This window comes from Mytilus galloprovincialis, chromosome 1 (genome assembly GCF_965363235.1).
Source record: "Mytilus galloprovincialis chromosome 1, xbMytGall1.hap1.1, whole genome shotgun sequence".
In the NCBI taxonomy this organism is placed as follows: domain Eukaryota; kingdom Metazoa; phylum Mollusca; class Bivalvia; order Mytilida; family Mytilidae; genus Mytilus; species Mytilus galloprovincialis.
The window spans coordinates 95,885,556-95,905,553 of record NC_134838.1 but is presented as its reverse complement, the minus strand read 5'-3'; the positions used below and the strand labels follow the sequence as shown (position 1 = coordinate 95,905,553).

The window sequence follows — 19,998 nt, the reverse complement described above, 5'->3', positions numbered from 1 at the left end:
GTTTATATGTATTAGTTTGTGATTAGATCAGTTTAAGATGAACTGCTAATGTTAAGTTAATGATATTTGGTATGCAAATTTATAGGCATTTGCAAGTATTGTTTCCATGGAGATTATATAGCCCAATCCCCTCTTTATGGTTCATTGACTTTGATACTTTACATAGTTTACAAGTTAATGTTTGTATTTAGGTTTGGGAACGACTTATAATAAGTCTGACAATGGTAATTGATATGCAGTTGTATTAGCATTGGCACATCTCATTTACATGGAAATTGTTTAGCCATGTAACTCAGTCATGGTTCATTGACTTTGAATATTTGCATAACTTGTGTAAGATGTTAAAGTATTGCTATATTGATTTCAACATTTACATAATCAAAACTACAAAAATGTGAGACATATCTCTGTAATAACAGTTTATTGTTCATATCAATCTTTGTGGATTGAGGACAAATAGTATTTTCGTGGATATGGGAATACGTGATTTTACCAAGTTTTCCTTCAAGCCTATAGAAAATTAATACTTGGTAATACATCTAAATCCATGGTTTACTTTTATCAATGAAATGTACGAATAATGGTATTCCACAATTAATAATGAATCAACACTAAACAATACAGGTATTGGTAAGAATATCTTAATTTGGGCTACAGTGCAAATGGAATAATTTATGAGAAATTCCTCCAATAATCAAATTGCACATAAGATTTTTTCTTCTTAAGTTATGCAAAATAGTTGGAAAAATGAACCAATAGTTGCTGTCAAAAAGAAATATTTAAAATAACTAATGTAACTAATAAATGCAAAAAGCTTGTTTCATACTGAGAATTTTACCATGTACCATAAATATGAAATAAACTAATTTTGATACAAATTTGTAGGTAATAGTGAAAAACATTCACACCACTGATACTTTTACCAGACTACCTGTCCCAACAACAGAATCCACTGCACAGGTGGATGAAATTAACATCAAAACTGCATCCAGAGTATCCTTTGGAAAGAGATTAACTGTAGGAGAATCCCTTGGGGCAACAGTTGGTACTATCACCACAGATACAACTGACTCCAACTTTACAGTGGACAGCTATACAGAGGTGTACTTATCAACAAGATATCCAAATGCATTGACAGAGTTGTTTCTCAGATCAAATGTGTATGTAAGCAGTTATGGGAAAATAGAACTTCCAGCAACTGTATATGTGGAAAAAGATTACTACATGGAGCTGTGTGGAACAGTTAATTCCAAAACTAAAATTGTAGTTATCCGTAATGGTGGCACTTATAAAATAGGTTCACCAGCCAACACTGGTATCTCCTATGTAGACACCACAACAACCAGCAAAATAACACTTACCGATCTAGTTATTGACGATGGTGGTAACATAGAACACACAAGTACATGTATTCGTCCTACTCAACAGATACAGCTAGAATTAACCAATTATAACATATCAGGCAGTTACTCATTCCCTTCTACCTACATTTCACTGAAAAGTGGTTATAAAACAAACCAGATCAGCCAAACAAGCACTGCCACATGTTCAGGTCAAAATATGTATATCTTCAAAGGTTCTTCTTGTGAACTGAATCCTGGAACACACACATTCACAAGTATTACAATTGAAGCTGGAGGAACTCTCACTATAAAAGGGGATACTCATAGAAATCTGACAAAAATCAATAGTGGCTCAATTAATGTGATGTTTGGAGGAAAAATTACTGGTGAAGGCAAAGGATATACATCAGGTGGACCAGGTTCTGCAGCTAGTAGCAGTAGTGGAGCCAGTCATGGTGGATCAGGAAAAGATAACCCTAACAAACTTTATGGTAGCATTGTGTATCCCAGACACTATGGCAGTAACGGTCAAGGCTCTGTAGCAGGTGGTGGTCAGATTGAGTTTTCTGTTACAAATACTTTCACTCTGAATGGTGAAGTGAACATGAATGGTGCGTCTGGAACATCTGGTGGCAGTGGTGGGAGTATACTGATACAGTGTAAAACATTGACTGGTACTGGAAAGATACTTGCCCAGGGAGGCTCTGGCGGAGGAGGAGGTGGAAGAATATCTATTATTTCATCCTCATCCTTTGAATTTAGTGATGGATTAACTTCTGTTGAATCAGCTGATGGAAATGGATCACCAGGTAAATTGATTTATTATTGTAAATAAGGAAGTTTTATCTTTAAAGCTGTAAAAATAAGAAGATGCAAATATTTCCTTGCAGACGTTTCCTTTTTGGATTATTTTTTTATTGCCATTTTACAAGTTCCAAATTCAAATTATCAGTTAAAAGGATATTATACGGAAAATAAAAAAAAGCATAAAATATGTTTAATTGTCAAGGTATGTTGCTGTTATATTTTGCTTTAGGAAAGGAAACATTTCTTTTGCATATATTTTATAGAAATGCATCAAAATTATAAGTTTATCAATGAACATCTTGATATAGGTCAATTGAATTAAAATATAAAAATGGTATTTTGATGAATTAATGAAATAAAAAGATATCCATAAATGTTTATACACATTTGATTGTACATTTTGTTCAAAAGTTCAAAGTTAAATACCATGTAATTTTAATAATTTTTTTCAGGAACTGTTTACTTAAGCAAATCAGGAACAACAGTTTTGGTGTTAGATCATGCTGGCTCTACAGAACTAATCAGTGGAATATCATTACCAGCCTCTTTGAATGAACTTCAGGTTACAAACAGTGCATCATTGTCACTAGAAACAGCTCTGACAGTTGCTAAATTGTCCTCAGATGGAACCGGTACTGTTACCATTACAAACAATGCTAGGATGACTATATCAGCATTTGATGATCTGAACCATGGATGTCAGTGTAATTTTGTTGTTGATGAAGGGGCCACACTAGAAGTAACATCTGACTTTGATTTGACTGGTGAAAGTCCGATCTTAGATCTGAAGGGAACATTGACAGTGGCATATTTCAGTATTTGGGATCATGGCTCTGTCACTATAGCTTCAACAGGAACATTGGATGCCACCTCCTTAGAATTACAAGAAAGTACTGAGATGGATATAAAAGCAGGAGCCACATACAGTGGTATTCAGTCACTAACTCTAGGATATGCTTCAAAACTCATCTTAAATGAAGACAGCATCAGCCTGTCATTAACAAAATTCCACATGAAAATTAAATCAGAAATTGAAATCACAACAACTTCTAAATCATTCAATTTAGTTACAACTGATTGTATAATAGAAGAAGATGCTGTGTTGTCAGTATCTCATGGAGGCTCAGCCACTGGATCAGGGGCAGGTAACTCTGAGAAAGGTGCTAGTTATGGTGGAGAAGGAGGAAATAATAAAGGAACAACATATGGCTCAACAACATCACCAGTAGATCCTGGTAGTGGTTGTACATCTGTTCATGGTGGTGGAGTCATTTCCATCCAAGCTACAACTCTTTCTATAGACGGAATAGTTAGAGCTGACGGAGAGAATGGGGAAAACACAGGAGGAGGAAGTGGTGGCAGCATCAAGATCACTGGAGACAGTCTGGAAGGTCATGGTACCATCTCTGTCAATGGGGGTACCAGTACAAATACAGGTGGTGGTGGTGGAGGTCGTATGGCTTTAGATGTCAAGGCCATGTCATCCTTTTATGGATTCTTGTCTTCTCTGGGTGGTGAAGGTGGGACTGACAGTGGAGCTGCAGGTTCTGTTTATTTGGTATCTGAACTATCGGGTGGTGCTTCAAAAACAGAACTAAAAGTAAACAATAATGGACTTTCTACTGATTCCCAAACAGTTATTTCTGGTGTCACAACAGTGTCAACAATAGATTTGAATGGAAAGGCCAAAGTAGTATTTGATTCCAGTGGTGGGTCAAACTTTGAGATAGCGTTGATAGAGGGAGATTATACAGGGTTGCTTACTGTACAGGAAAACCAATACTTTATCATAGCAACCAGTTATGGTACACAGTATGCATTTGTTCTGCCATGTAAAATCTTAATTGAAGAAAATGGATATGCCACACTTCCTGCACGGCTGCAGTTAGAAGATGAGACAGATGATGAGGAGATAAACTTAGATGTGAAGGGAAATGCCATAGCTGTCAGAAATCTTATTGTGGCTTCCTATGGTAAAGTGTCATTCAGTTCTACTGCTAGGAGTGGTCTTACTACTGCGCAACTTTCAGATGCTGGATCCTTCTCCATTTCAAACCTAGATGTCACTACAGATGGTCTCATGGAAGTTTCTATGGACTCTGAAAACCAGTACACAATAGAAGTTTTGGATGAGCTGAACGTCAAATATGGAGGTGAAATTAAAGGAAGAAATGTGTTTATCAAGGCACCAACTGTACAGGTGGCCTATGATGGACTGATTGGTGTTGATGGTGGTAGCGCTGATCCTGGTTCTGGTGTAGGACAGGATGGTTCTGGTGGAAGTCATGGTGGTTCCGGGGGAACATCAACCTCTGGATCAGGACCTTTAGCTGACTATGTTGGATCAGTATTCACTGCTGTCAATTTTGGTTCTGCTGGTGGGGACACATCTTCTGGTGGAACGGGAGGAAGTGGTGGAGGTATTGTAAAGTTCAAGGTTACTGAATTGTTGACCTTGAGTGGAATGATAAGTTCCCATGGTAACAATGGAACAGACAATGGTGGAGGAGGAAGTGGTGGATCAGTATACATAGAAACAGTGGATTTTACTGGATCTGGATCTATATCTGTAGTAGGTGGTAATGGAACCGATGGTGCTGGTGGCGGCGGTGGTGGACGTATGTACCTTGATATAACTGGAGATAACAACTTTACTGGAGACTATACTCTGAAGGGAGGTAATTCTAATTCATCAGAAGCAGGAGGTGCTGGAACAGCCTATCTCAATTACCTTATCAACAATTTGGCATATCGTAAATTATTGTCAGACAATGCAGGTATTGAAGGAAGTTCTATTGCTAATACAATTATTGACCTCCCAGGGGAAACAGAGGTCACTGTAAATGAACTAGAAGTTGGAGATTCTGCTACTGTTAGTATCCTGACAGAAAATCTACACTTTATTGCCAATGAGTTAACATGTGGATCAGATTCTTTCCTTGTGGTCAATGATAACACGATATTCAGTGCTGATGTATCATCAGAGTATAGTAAACTGACATGTAGTCTTCACCTACAACAGCTTGGTGAGACTAGACTTCCAAAGAAAGTAGAACTTCTAGGATCAGATAATCAACTCAAAGGTATGTACCTTGTTTATAATTGATATTCAGTTAATCTTAGTGATTTAAGTTTCAATATTGAAAGTGATAATTTTAGATTTCAATGTAAAACTTGATGATAACATTTGCAAAAGTAATAGTTATGTTTGTTTTTAATTTTGATCGTTTTTGATATTGCCAAATAATTCATGGATTGATTTATTGTTGTAATAATGTCCAGTGGCATATACTTCACACAAAAACATGACAAGGAAAAGTTTAACAACAAATTAGTAAGGTAGGTTTAATAAGTGGATTGACCAGAATAAAGGGTCAGACATTAAAGCTAACACAAGGAAAAGGAGATATCATAAGAATGACAGAAATGTTAAATCAACATGTAAAAAATCACATTATGGACTACTAGAAAATTGATAAAAAATTAATGTCTCATTTTGTGTACTCAACATTAACATGTCTAGCAATAAATTTTTAAACATTGTTCAAATGAAATGACCTTAAAATTTATTCTTTTTTAAAGGAACGCTAACAAACATTCAGAATTTGATCATTGCATCTGGGCAAACAGCTGTATTGTCAGCAGAAACCAGGACAGCTACATACAAAGAAGGTGTATTTGAGGCTCAGGAAGCAGGTGCTTACAAATTTGCCAATTTTACAATCAAAGACTATGCTACTGTGACATTTGAGACAACAGGGAAACCTTTACAACTGACTATCTTAGAATTACACTACGGCTCTACACTGAAGGGAGAGAAGATTATACTACAGAGTAACCAGATTACACTAAATCCTGGTTCTACTATAGATCTGTCTGGTGGAGGATATGCTGCTGAACAGGGCACTGGTAAAGGGGATAAGGTATGTTTCAAGATTACAGTCGTTTGTTATACCATAGACTTTTGTATTGGATAATATGCTGTTAAACAGGGAACTCATTTCACACATAATCATGGTTCTACTGTCACCAAAATACTCTTTTTTGTCCTATTTGTGGTATAAATGTCGCTTTCGCGTCGATCCGGCCCCACGTCGATCCGGCCCAAGTCGATCCGTCCCACGTCGATCCGGCCCCACGTCGATCCGGCCCAAATGTAAAGTCGATCCGGCCCCAATCCAAAAATATATTTATAAGGAATATAAATAAAGATATATATTAAAGTAATTCATAAATGTTTATGATTTTTATTATAATGTTAAAGGTGTACGGTAAAAAAAAATAAAAAAAAATTTTCTTCAGATGAGTATAAAACAACTAGGTTGATTATGTTTTTATTACAAGTTTTCAAGATTATTGGGTATAATTATATTAAAACAATTCAGACATCAACATTAATCAGCAGTAATTAGCGTTTTCTTTCAATTGACTGTGATCCTAACAAGTCTTTCATCTTGTGTAATAACAAATAGTTACATACACAACGGTACAAGCCGATCCCCAAGCTGATACATACAAACTTGTTTTTCTTTTAAGTTCTTAAAACATTAGTTGTGACAAGGGCAAATATTGGAAATGGCTAATGCAAATGATAAAGAAAACCAAGATATAGAATCGGTTGTTTCTGAAAATGATGTTTTATTTAGATAATATTTGGAAAACGATACCACTATTATGAGAAATAACACCTTAGTCATATATGTTGACGAGTCCAATAATGATTTCCAGAAGGAAACAGCAGAGCAAATAAACACAAGAGATGTCTTGTTCACTCTCCAATCCTCTGTTAACATTACTGACCTAATAATATGCTTTCCCTGATATACAATCGGGACCAGGAAAAAAAGAGAAACAGAGATAGACTAAGTATTGAGAGTTCTGTTCAAACCGGGACTGTAAATATTTATTTAGATATTCTGTGTATGAACAAAAAGAAAATGAAATCGCCATGAGTTAAATTTAAAGTTATCATGGAAAATAACTTCATATTTTAAAATATGTTGAAGCTGCTATACAACCAACGACACAATAACAATCATTTTCGTTTCGATTTAAAATAGTTTTTTAACTGGTACTCCCGAATACTTCACTTACCTTTTGTCATCCATCATCGGACACTTTTTGCAAATTCCATTTATAGTGTGTCACAAATTCCTCCAAGATCAATATAGTTATTTCTTATTTTATTATGAGGCCGGATCGACTTGGGGCCGGATCGACGTGGGCCGGATCGACTTGGGCCGGATCGACTTTGGGCCGATTGACTTGGGGCCGGATCGGTTTGGGGCCGGAACGACCGGATACCTAAATGTCAACTCATTAAAAGAAAAGCTCAACAAAATAGTTCTTTGATACTTTCTTACATGTCTTTTGATCAACTTGAAATATTATATGTTTTATCTGGAAAAAAACTAATTTGATATCCCTAATTGAACTTACTCCATTAATAGCTGAATAATTTTATCAGATGAAGATCCAAGAAATATCTTGCTTTATTTCAAAAGAAATTTAAACTTTATTTTTACCAAACAGATAAGTGGTGAAAACTTAGCAACAGGAGCAGGCCATGGTGCCCCAGGTGGCGCTCCATCATCAGACTATACAGGAGGTGATGCATATGATCAGACCCGGAACCCTACAGAGACAGGAAGTGGGGGAGGTAACTCTGTCAATGGAACAGGTGGCGCTGGAGGAGGATATCTACAGATTGACACATATTATGACATCACTAATGATGGTATGTTGGTTTAATTCAGATATGTATATATAGGTTTATGGTATTTTAACATGAAAATACTGAACCTAATAATTCATTTAGTTGCTATATTCATCTCATTTAGGATGGCTACATTAATGCCAGAACTGCAGAAGGCATGAATAGTTTTAAAAAACATGGTCAATCATATAGATATTGCATACCTGCCAACTGTCACTATTTTCGGGGGATTTCCCCCATGGAGGCTCCCAAATTGAAATTTTTAAAAAGCAATTATGTCCACAATTTAAAAAAAACAATCAATTTTACAATGAATTGAGGCTTAAAAAAGTATGAAGAAGCCAAAAAACAACATTACACTGTATTTGAAGGCCCCCTTGAAGTTTTTTTAGGAATATGGCAGCCATCTTGCACGCAAAACCCCCATGGGCATTTTGAAAACTTGGCAGGTATGATATTGTTCAGCATTTGCCTATAACTATCACCTTAACACCTCACTACCAGCCGATGGAGTTTCTTTTGTAGAGTGCAAATAAAAATCTAGGATTTTTGACTTTCTTTATTGTATTCAGAGTTCAATCCATTGCATGATTAGGAGAGATTATCATCAATTCGACAACATCAAAATGGCGACAATTTTGACCACATGGCACAGAAATTACCAACTTTAGGTCATGGTATGGACTTATACAATGAGCAAGGCCTATACCACTTAGTCAGCTATAAAAGGCCTTGAAATACAAATGTAAAACAATTCAAACCAACAAAATATCAACTACAATGATATTGTAATGTTCTTGAAACAATTGCTGGTTTGAAAATAGTTTTTTGTTTGCTTTAACTGAATTCTAACAGCAGAATCATGTTGTCTGTTAACCAAATTTTCTTTATAGACTGTAACAAAAGCTTTTAAAAATAATTGTTCTATCTTGCAATCTAAATTAAAAAACTGCATCAACTGGAGATCAGTAAATTTACCAAAGTGTTAGGTTTAATTTCAGAGGTTGTTGGTTTTAAAAAATCGTAAAATAAATTTGTCACTCACAAGAACATTTTTTAACAGATTAACATGTATATTAATGCTATTAATGCTGTTCTAGGTATCATCAAAGTTGATGGTTCTGATGCCACAGGAGAAGGAGCTGGTGGTGGCAGTGGTGGCACTATTGTTATAAGTAGTCGCAGCTTACTTGGTGAAGGCACTGTCTCTACCAATGGAGGACAAGGCTCTAGCCAGGGAGGAGGTGGAGCTGGAGGCAGGATAAAACTTACTCTAACAGAAAGGTATGTATAACCCTGAAAGTGCATTTTCGTAGTATAAAATTTTGAATATGCGAAGCATTTCATTTTGAATATTAACATTTGTAAATGGTTGTCACCTTCCTATTCCTATAACTAGAGCTTATAACTCAATAATTAACAAAAAATGTATAGACTTTCATTGCAAAAAGTTGATGGGCAAGGATATATATCAAATCCATGATAGTGCCTCCCAAAAAACATTTTTTAATGTAAAACTTCTTAAATCTAGATAATTTATCAATACATTTAAGTATCATTGATGTTATAATGATTGCTGTACCCAAAATACGACCTTTTTATATAGGAAAAACAAATTCAAGCGTGAAATGTAAATGTCTCGTTCAAATCATGTATGAGTTTCTGATATCTGTTTATTTGTTTAGTCTTGACTTTGATGGAACAATAACTGCTTATGGAGGAGGCAATGATGACATTTTGAACACTGTAAAAGCTGGTGCTGGTACCATTTATATAAATGATGGCACAGGAATAAATGAGAAAGACAGACTGTGGGTTATTGGCAACACAGATGAATCTGGACAGGATGAAACACAAACATGGATATCTGGAGGAACCAATGATTTCTATTATCATATTATATCACTTAAAGGTACACAGGCCTAAAAGTTACTCTTTTCAGAAACATGAAACTGATACATATCTACAGCAATTCAAAATTGATTCTTGTAGATATTTTTCTACATCAAAATTGGAAAATCTTGAAATTTTAGTGATAATACTTCTCAAACATTATATAAAAAAACAAACTTGATTTAGCCATTACATTTTTTTCTTTTAGAATTTTAACGAAAGGTAAATAGACATTCTTCATACTAATATGGGACTGAAATTTAAAAAATATTTGATTTAACAATAGAGAATAACAACATAGATGTCAGAAATATTTATTTGTGTTACATGTACAAGGATAAAGCAAAATTTTATTTTTTAATGGGTCTTATTATTTAGTGATTTCTTCATTTGTCTGTCTATATACTTCAGTAAAGCAAACCAAAATAGATTCAGAAGTACATATTATTTTTTTTACAGGGTACTCTCACAGTGACATAGAGGGAGAAACAACAAAACTAACCCTGGATAAGATCGATGGTGACGATACTGGCACACTTCATGTTAAACATGAACAGATCCTCAAAGCTGAAGTAGTGGACGGTGTCCTGACTAACTTTATAACAAAGATCAATATTATCTTGGGAGAACATGCCACTCTTCATGTGCCAAACAATATGACAGTGAGTGGCTGTACTGTTGACCTCAGTGGCATGGTGACCTTCAACAACCTTGTTGTAGAGAGTGGAGGGGAGGTAATCTTGAACCCCACCTCAATGACAGCCAGTTACACAGACAGTGGTTATGACATCAGTGCTTCTGAAGCAGGAGTATACACACTAAACTATCTGGCATTAAAGGCTGGATCAACGTTCAGTCCATCTGTTGGATTACAGCTTGTTGCAGTAACTGTTGAGATTAAAAGGAACATTGTATTTTATGCTGATTTTGCTGATTTGAAAGTTGGTACGTTGACAATGGAGAGGGGAGCTGAGATCAATGTTGGAGGAGTAGGATTAAGTGATGCTGCAGTTCCAGCAACAGCTCATGGGACAGGTCTCAATGGTGGAGCCTATGCCAGTGAAGGTGGAGTGGGAGAAAATATTACAATAGACCAAGCAGCTACACCTTATGGTTCTATCTACCAAACACTCCTGCCAGGATCCAATGGTGGGAATGGGGGTAAAGGTGCTGGCTATATCTCTATACAAGCTGATGTATTTACCCTGAACGGTAACCTCCGTGCCAATGGTGGTAGTTCTGACACAGGAGGAGGAGGAAGTGGTGGAAGTATCTATGTCAACACTCTCTCCTTGTTTAGAGGTTTTGGACTGATAGAAAGTAATGGAGGAGATACAACTAACTCTGCTGCAGGTGGTGGAAGTGGTGGTAGAATTGCAGTTTATACAGAAAATGATGAATTCTCTAGTGAAGGTAACTACCGGGCAAAGGGAGGTGAATCTCCAGCAACAAATGGACGAGGAGGACCTGGGTCAATCTACACTGGCGTTGGCAGTGGTAAAAATCTTGTAGAAACATTGACAGTAGATAATGAGAATGAACAGCTAAACTTTTACTTAACTTTGAGTGAGTCTATTCATGATATTACATTTGATTACTTGAATGCCAAATCTTATGCCAAGCTTCAGATGATTGAAGATGACATTCAGAGAACACTTGATGTAAAAAGCGTGTTTGGAGATGGGACTGGATTGATCAGAATACGTGCAAATCAGATTGGTACCCTTGACAAATCTTCGGCAGATTCTCTCATTTCTAAACTACAGGTTAATCTTGAACTTTACAATGGTGGTGAGTTTATTTTATCTGAGACAACAACTATCCTAGGTAAAGCAACAACAGCTTTAGATTTAGATGGTGTCATGACAGGAGTTGTTAATTTGATCCTTGGACCTGAAAGGCATATGAGAATGGGATCCAATGCTAAAATTGTGGCATCTTCTGGTTCTACATCTACTGCAAGAGTCTCATTTGGATATCTACAACTTGATCCCGGTAGTACTTTAGACTTTGATGAAAATACTGGAGCTGAAATGTTAGTTGGAACCTTAAGTGTTAAATACAAGTCCAAGATAACAGCAGATTATTTTGATATTTCCTGTACTACTTTGAACATAGAATTGGAAGGTGCTATGTCAGCTGCAAGTCCTAGTCGTCCTGATTCTGAATCTATAGATACAGACCTTGGTAAAGCTGTAGGGTATGGTGGAGCAGGCCATGCGGGAATAGGAGGAGGAAATTCTACATCTTCAGGGGATTCCTATGGATCTATTTATAGACCAGACAATCCTGGCAGTCGTCCTCGAGACAATGGAGGTAGAGGAGGAGGTAAGATCCATCTCCAAGCTGGTTACCTGGTGTACAATGATGGTGAGATCTCTGTCAATGGTAGTGATTCTGACTCTGGTGGAGGTAGTGGTGGTAGTATCTGGATACAGACATATTCGTATGATGGGTACGGTACATATTCTGCCTGTGGAGGCAGTAGTACTGGTCAGTACGGTGCAGGATCAGCTGGAAGGATTGCAATTATATCAACAACGCAGATGATGTTTGAAGGGATTTATCTAGCATTTGGTGGTGATGCCGATTCTCCTTTGAATACAGGAGCTGCTGGATCAGTATATCTAGAGGACAAAAGAAAAGGTGTTGCCTATAGAAGGCTTCAACTTGACAATGCTGGGAGGTCTATTGAGAAATATTCCACTATTGAAGAAGATTCCCAAACTGACTTTTATTTTGAAGAACTACAACTTATGAATCAAGCTAGTTTACACATAAGGGACACAGGAACAGCAATATTTACAGATGTTAGACAACTAATTGGTGACCGCAGTGGACTCTTACATATTCATGCAAATCAACGCTATGTTGCTGAATATGAAGAAGGGGTGAGACAAGCTTTCACATCAGGAATCAATATGATTATTGATGAGGAAGGGGAGATAATTCTTCCAACTAATACCTATGTATATGGCACTGGTGTCACCTTCTCTAGTTACCCAGAGCACCGATCGGTACAAATATTTGGACGAATTACTGGTGTTTCTAATTTCATCTGTGGTTTTGAGACAGTTGTGTACATTGGAGAGAAAGGTCATACTGCAATGTTAGGAGATGGTACATACACTGATAAAGGTAAAACTTATCTTAAAAAGGATGATGATGGTAAAACAACTTTTGGATCTGTTGACCTTAGAGCTTTGTCCGGTATCAAGTATGCTCCTGATGTACCTATGCTCAGTAGTGTCGGACGTATTGATTGTCGATATAACTCGTTCATTTCTGCTGAAAGTATATTCATCAATACAAGTACATTGAATGTAGAAGCAGGATCAGAGATTACTGTGTCAGCAACAGACAGGCCTCTTGATACCCTGGATGAAATGACAGGAAGAGGAATGGACTTTGTTGTAAACGTGTCAGATGTAGCCACGGGTGGAGGTCATGGTAGTGCAGGAGGAGGAATATATGACCAGACGGATAAAACGGTTATCCTAGAAGGAGGAGAGTATCATGGAGGTCTCTATACACCATTATCTAGAGGAAGTGCTGGAGGTGATGGTCTAGAAGGAGAAGGAGGAAAAGGTGGAGGTGTAATAGAACTAAATGTAGGCACAGAACTGTATATAGATGGTGAAATTAAGGCAGATGGTTCCAATGGAGAATCTATGACTGGTGGTGGAAGTGGTGGGAGTATTTATATAAAATCCAATGATCTGGAAGGACATGGGAAAATCAGTGTTGGTGGTGGTGATGGCGGCTGTGGTGGCTCAGGTGGTAGAATTTCTCTAAACCTGGATACAGAAATCAACTTTAATGGAAAATACAATCCTCTGGGAGGTTCTGGTCAGCAAGGTTACATGTCAGATGGAGGGCCTGGTGGGGTCTACATCAAAGATGTCAGAAATAGTCGTACTTATGAACAACTTCATCTGGACAACAACAAGCGCACATGGGACCATTATTTTATTTTGGATGAGCCAGGGAAAACAAACTACTTTTTCAATGATATCTATATGTTCAATAATGTGTCTCTCCAACTAAAAGATGGTGACAGTGTTTCTAGGGAACTTGATGTTGATAAATTTTATGGTGACAAAACAAGTCGTTTCCATTTGAAAGGGAATCATATTGCTTACTTAGAATATGTCCAGTCCTTAACAAAAACACCAATTAATTTGTGGGTTGATGAAGGAGGAACCGCTTATCTATCCAGACTAGTCTACATGCTTGGAATAGGAGAAATAGCTTTCAGGTGGAATGGTGAAATTATTGGTACCCGTCATCTGAGAATTGTTCCTGGTAGGATGATTAGCATTGGACAGATGGCAAGAACAAGTTTTGTAGAGAATGGTGTAAAGACTGAAGGTGTAGCTGGTTGGTTTAGATTTGCCTCATTAGAGGAAGGTGCTGAGGCTGTTATGGTTTTACCACCTCCCATGGGACTTAAACTGACAGTTGGAACTATTGTATGTATATTATCAAGTACTTAATTTAAAAGAACATATTTCAATAGTGGCCTTATGTAGCACAATTTTTAAATTTAACTACAATTTTTACTACTGAATTCAGAAAATATTGTGAGGTTTTACGCGACTAGGTGACTAATAAGAATTTGAGTTTTCTGCTTTTTCCGGAAATAGCAAAAATTCATCAAAAATCACAATAATTTCTGATTGTACCCTATTTGATTCAAGATTTACATTTATGTTCATTTTAAAGTTGAACTTATACATGTACAATTCTCATCCTTTTGAACAACATATATGAATATTAATAACTAACTTGATTTTTGCATTTTGGTATTGATGTACATTGAAACAATTAATGTTGCTGTCTTCTAACAGGATATAAAATATGGTGCAGAATTCCGAGCTGATACATTTGATATAGAAGCCACAAACTTTTATGTAGAACCATTGGCTAGATTCTTATGCACAGGCACTGCTTCATCAACAACTGGTTCCCCAGTTCAACAGTATTCTGGTGCAGGACATGGTTCACAAGGAGGAGGTCATAGTGGTTAGTATAATATTTCATTTGTCAACTCTGTTGAACTTCATCAGGTTGCAATTTGTTTTATAGGTCAAAAGATTGAATATGTTTTACTCAATTATCAATTCTATATAATAGAGTCAATTGAAACATATTTTTTTCTGTAAATTTTAGTGGTATATATGAAGCATAAACTACACAAATTATAAACAAACCTGACTTATCATGTGGTATTACTTTATTTTTTAAATAAGTTTATCAGTAAGTATGATAAGTTGAATATTGGGCAAAAGCACTAACAGGTAGACGCATCAATCTGTATTTTTATGGTTGACCAAATTAGAAATCAAATTTCTATCCTCATTGTAGTGTCTCAAAATTCTTTTTCCAAACAGTTATATTGAAAGAAATAGCAACACTTATATACTTTTGTTGTTTTGGGATATTTATTTAAAGATACTTGTATACAATTTTAGTTGAAATACCAACAACAACAACCACAACCACTGAAGAACCAACAACAATTGAACCTGAGATGACAACCATGGAGGAAATGTCAACTACAACTAAAGTTACAACAGTCTGTAACTCTGTAACAACATGTGATAATACAACTGGCTGTGAAAATTCTACAGAGTGTCAACAGCCAGTTGTCTGCACTTACAACTATCAGTGTGAAAATACAACTGTGTGTGAAAATGGAACAGAGTGTGAAAACATAACACAATGTATGAATACAACACAGTGTGATGATATAACCTACGACTGTATGAATTCTACATGTTGTCAGACTGTTACCATTTGTGATGAAGTTGAATTGAATGATACAGTAGCTAAGACAACAGTGGGATTGACATATCCAGCCAATTTCACCACAAGGACTACACCCATACCAACAACTACAACTATAATAACAACAACGCCAGAACCTGGTAAGACAATTCAGTCAATTCTTATTCATATTCAAAAGGCTTCACTGATCTATTCAATTTAAAATGATGTAGAATCAGAAGCTATTGCATAAACCTATAAATAAAGCATTAAAGTGAATATACAAGACCATAAATATAGAGAAAACATTTATAAAATTTACGCATAAGATTGTGATAAGATGTTTTATTGCCTCCATATTAAAAAAAAATAATTCAGTAAAATATATAACCAAAGAAAGGCTTAGGGTTAAATGTTATTGAGATATTTCAACTCATCACAACAAGTTCTTAAATGGGATCCCAACAAATCGCTTTAGAATCTTCAAACATTAACATGTGACCTGAACTATCACAAAACAACCTTACTTGACCTTAGGACAAGATGTGCATCAATTCACCAGAAATATATAAAGATTCACAAGCTATGACTAAAAAACTTAAAAACTTAAAGAGAAAAAGATAACAATTTGTCTGTACATGTAGTATATTTCTTTTTGATATGTGTTTGAATTTTTTTTTTAACATAGTCAGTATAGTAAATTAAAGAATTGCTTTTCTACAGTATTTGATGTCACCATATCTGGAGGATCAGGCTATGGTTCTTTGTATGAGCCAACTGAAACAGGTAGTCAGGGTGGAGCTGGTAGCAGTAATATAGAAGGTGGGAAAGGTGGTGGTAGAGCTAAGATAACAGTAGGAACCCTGATGGTCCTGGATGGATCTATAGAGGCTGATGGAGATGATGGTAGTAACCTTAGTGGAGGTGGTAGTGGTGGATCTGTCTGGATAATTACAAGTTAGTTTATTACATTAGTATATTAAACCATTAGCCTATTTTTATGCCCCACCTACGATAGTAGAGGGGCATTATGTTTTCTGGTCTGTGCGTCCGTTCGTTCGTCCGTTCGTTCGTCCGTCCCTCCGTCCGTCCGTCTGTCCCGCTTCAGGTTAAAGTTTTTGGTCAAGGTAGTTTTTGATGAAGTTGAAGTCCAATCGACTTCAAACTTGGTACACATGTTCCCTATGATATGATCTTTCTAATTTTAATGCCAAATTAGAGATTTTACCCCAATTTCACGGTCCACTGAACATAGAAAATGATAGTGCGAGAGGGGCATTCGTGTACTGAGGACACATTCTTGTTTTTTATGCCCCACCTACGATAGTAGAGGGGCATTATGTTTTCTGGTCTGTGCGTCCGTTCGTTCGTTCGTTCGTTCATCCGTCCGTCCGTCCCTCCCTCTGTCCGTCCCGCTTCAGGTTAAAGTTTTTGGTCAAGGTAGTTTTTGATGAAGTTGAAGTCCAATCGACTTCAAACTTCGTACACATGTTCCCTATGATATGATCTTTCTAATTTTAATGCCAAATTAGAGATTTTACCCCAATTTCACGGTCCACTGAACATAGAAAATGATAGTGCGAGTGGGGCATTCGTGTACTGAGGACACATTCTTGTTTTTTTATCAAATTCAAAGGTGAATTTTCGTTAATTTAAGTTTTGATTAATCTTTTTTTGAATAGAAAAACAAAGGATATGGGGTATCCATCCATGACACAAAATTAGTACATTCACAGCAAAACCACACAATAAACAAAGGAACAGCACTTTTATTGCTGTTCTTCAGCTCAAAGTCATAGTGAATCCTTCAACACAGAGCAAAAATCTCACCGCAATGCAAGTTCAAGACCGCCCTTAGCACCTAGTACAAATTTGAACTTAACTGTTTGCAAAATTATTAGGAGACTAGTATTTACATTTAAGAATAGTTCAATTTTGAATATTACTTGAAATTGCCTATTGTTAGAAGTATTTACTAAATATTGTTATTCATTATCAGGTGAACTAAGAGGTCATGGTCTGGTATCTGCTAATGGAGGTCAAGGTCATTCAACAAGTGGAGGTGGATCTGGAGGACGTATTGCAGTCCACACATCCACATACAATGAGTATGGTGGAGAACTTCTAGCCTATGGAGAAACAGGAACATACTATGGAGATCGTGGAGGTCCAGGCACTGTCTTTGTTGAGGATGAGATTGCAGAGTTTGTATATGAAAGCAAGCTGTATCTGGATGGAAGAATGTTGGCTGTCCCTAAACCAGTTGTTGTCAACCATAAAAATCCCAGACACTCATCAGACAATCAGACTTTGGATAATAATGCTGATCTTAACTTTGATCATCTCATGTTGAACAACATGGTAAGTAATGGACAACATTTATAATGAATAAAATGAATAAAAAGTCAGATCAAGTTTATTATAACAACAAAATAACAACTCCAGTTATTCAGTGTAGACATCTGGTGGTACTTAGTTATCTTTTAAGAAGGACAGAACAGTTAACTATACTATGATCTGATATAAGGGATATATATTTTTTCAACCGGTCATGTAAATTATCTTTTGGGGGTCAGAATTTACCAGCTGTCACACTTTTTTTCAAATTTATTTTTCACACCAAAATTATGTCTTGCCATTAATTTTGCATTTCATTTTATTAATTGAGCTTACTTTATTCTGACAAACTACAGACAAGTATTTAAAGACAAAACATCATTATTGGACTCTGTATGTTCTTCTACAAATGGACAGTGGCAAAACAATACAACATAGGAACAAACTAAAAAATTAGTATTATATGGTTTTCTCATCACCTAGGTACTAAACACAATACACAAAAAGACAAAAAACAAATTACTGATGCGAGTGGACTATTAAACAAACAATAAAAGCCATTGATAGCCCCATTTCAACTTATACATAAAATGTGTTCTCACAGCCTTAACATGTTTTAAAATAACATTTGGGATGAGAAATAAAAACTATCATTTATCATCTTTAAGGCCATGTTAGAAATAGCTGATGGAGGTATTGATATCGATGTTATTAACATTGGACTAGTATTGGGAGATATGTCAGGATTCATACACATCCAGGATGGTCAACAGTTCTATATAGAATTTGATGCCTACAGTGTATTTAGATCATCTCCACCTAGTAACTTTATTGTGGACAATGGAGGACAGATGTGGACATCATCTGACCTCAGGTTGATTGGTATAGGTGATGTTACTCTTGACCTAGATGGACACTTGGCAGGAGCTATGAACTTGACCTTGGAGGAAGGCAGAGTTGTAACTATAGCAAAAACTGCAACCAATAGTAGATGGATAGGAGGAGAATATGTTACACTAGAAGGGGGTAATTGATAACTGAAATTTTCACCCACTCTTTTTTCTTATTTTCCTTTTTGCGGAATTGGCTTTATATAAAAATGTGGAGATATGATATGATCGCCAATGAGACAGATATCCACTATAGTTAAAATGAAGTGGATGTTAGCAACTATAGACAATTATACAGCCTTTAACAATGAGTAAAGCCCATACTGTATAGTTGGATATAAAAGACCAAAACATTAAAAATGTGAAATTATTCAGACAAGAAAACAAATTTATAAGACCAGTTTTACTTATGTGTTTATGCATTGTATATGAAATAAACTTTTTTGTTTAATAAAAGTAAAATGAATTCAAACACCAAAAATAAAACTGCTGTTAATATAACCCTGTATACAGTATTGAAAACTGTTGAATGTGTTTACTTTAATTTGCTATAATGTAAATAAAAAAATATTTTTATTTTTTGACTAATAATAATATGAGACCTGTGATCTTCAAACAATAAACCTCCTAAGAAAATTTTATGTTTTAGGCACCATTGCTTTTGGAATGTTATCTCTACAAGCTGAAGCAGAAATTATTCATGATGGTGTTTTGAACCTTGAGGTGTCTGATATAATGATGAGGTATGCCTCCCACATTAATGCTGACAATATAACTATTGAGGTTGGTACCCTACATATGGAAGGTGAGGCTAAGATCAACACAACTGGGAGGAGTGTGGTATGGGAAGGACCGGGAGATGGTTGGATTGATAATGAAGGAGTTGGTGTTGGTGGAAGTCATGGCGGATTTGGGGGAGGAAATGTGGCTTCCAATTATTCTAATAGTAAGTAATTTTTATAAAGTTACATTATGTAAAAAAGATGACTGAGATCTTTTAAAAATTACTATTATTATTTTGATACATACTTAAGAAGGAAAATGCTAAAATCTAAATAGATTTAAGAAGATGTGGTATGAGTGCCAATAAGACAACTCGCCATCCAAGTCATAATTTGTAAAAGTAAACCATTATAGGTCAAAGTACAGACCAACACCGAGCCTTGGCTCACACCGACCAGCAAGGTATAAAGGGTTCCAAAAAATTAAAAGTGTAAAACCATTTAAACGGGAAAACCAACGG

At 36.0% G+C, this 19,998-nt stretch overlaps 1 protein-coding gene across 1 annotated transcript in view; it reads left to right on the top strand.

Annotated features, from left to right (window-relative positions):
* LOC143045965 (uncharacterized) overlaps nucleotides 1-19,998 on the top strand; it is a 122,134-nt gene that overhangs the window by 37,912 nt on the left and 64,224 nt on the right. The window contains exons 39-51 of the mRNA XM_076218837.1: nucleotides 886-2,152; nucleotides 2,603-5,233; nucleotides 5,733-6,073; nucleotides 7,683-7,887; nucleotides 8,967-9,150; nucleotides 9,552-9,778; nucleotides 10,219-14,231; nucleotides 14,610-14,784; nucleotides 15,234-15,689; nucleotides 16,252-16,485; nucleotides 17,528-17,889; nucleotides 18,534-18,891; nucleotides 19,405-19,701. Of these exons, the coding sequence (XP_076074952.1) occupies nucleotides 886-2,152; nucleotides 2,603-5,233; nucleotides 5,733-6,073; nucleotides 7,683-7,887; nucleotides 8,967-9,150; nucleotides 9,552-9,778; nucleotides 10,219-14,231; nucleotides 14,610-14,784; nucleotides 15,234-15,689; nucleotides 16,252-16,485; nucleotides 17,528-17,889; nucleotides 18,534-18,891; nucleotides 19,405-19,701 (10,750 nt within the window). The remainder of the gene's footprint in view (nucleotides 1-885; nucleotides 2,153-2,602; nucleotides 5,234-5,732; nucleotides 6,074-7,682; nucleotides 7,888-8,966; nucleotides 9,151-9,551; nucleotides 9,779-10,218; nucleotides 14,232-14,609; nucleotides 14,785-15,233; nucleotides 15,690-16,251; nucleotides 16,486-17,527; nucleotides 17,890-18,533; nucleotides 18,892-19,404; nucleotides 19,702-19,998) is intronic.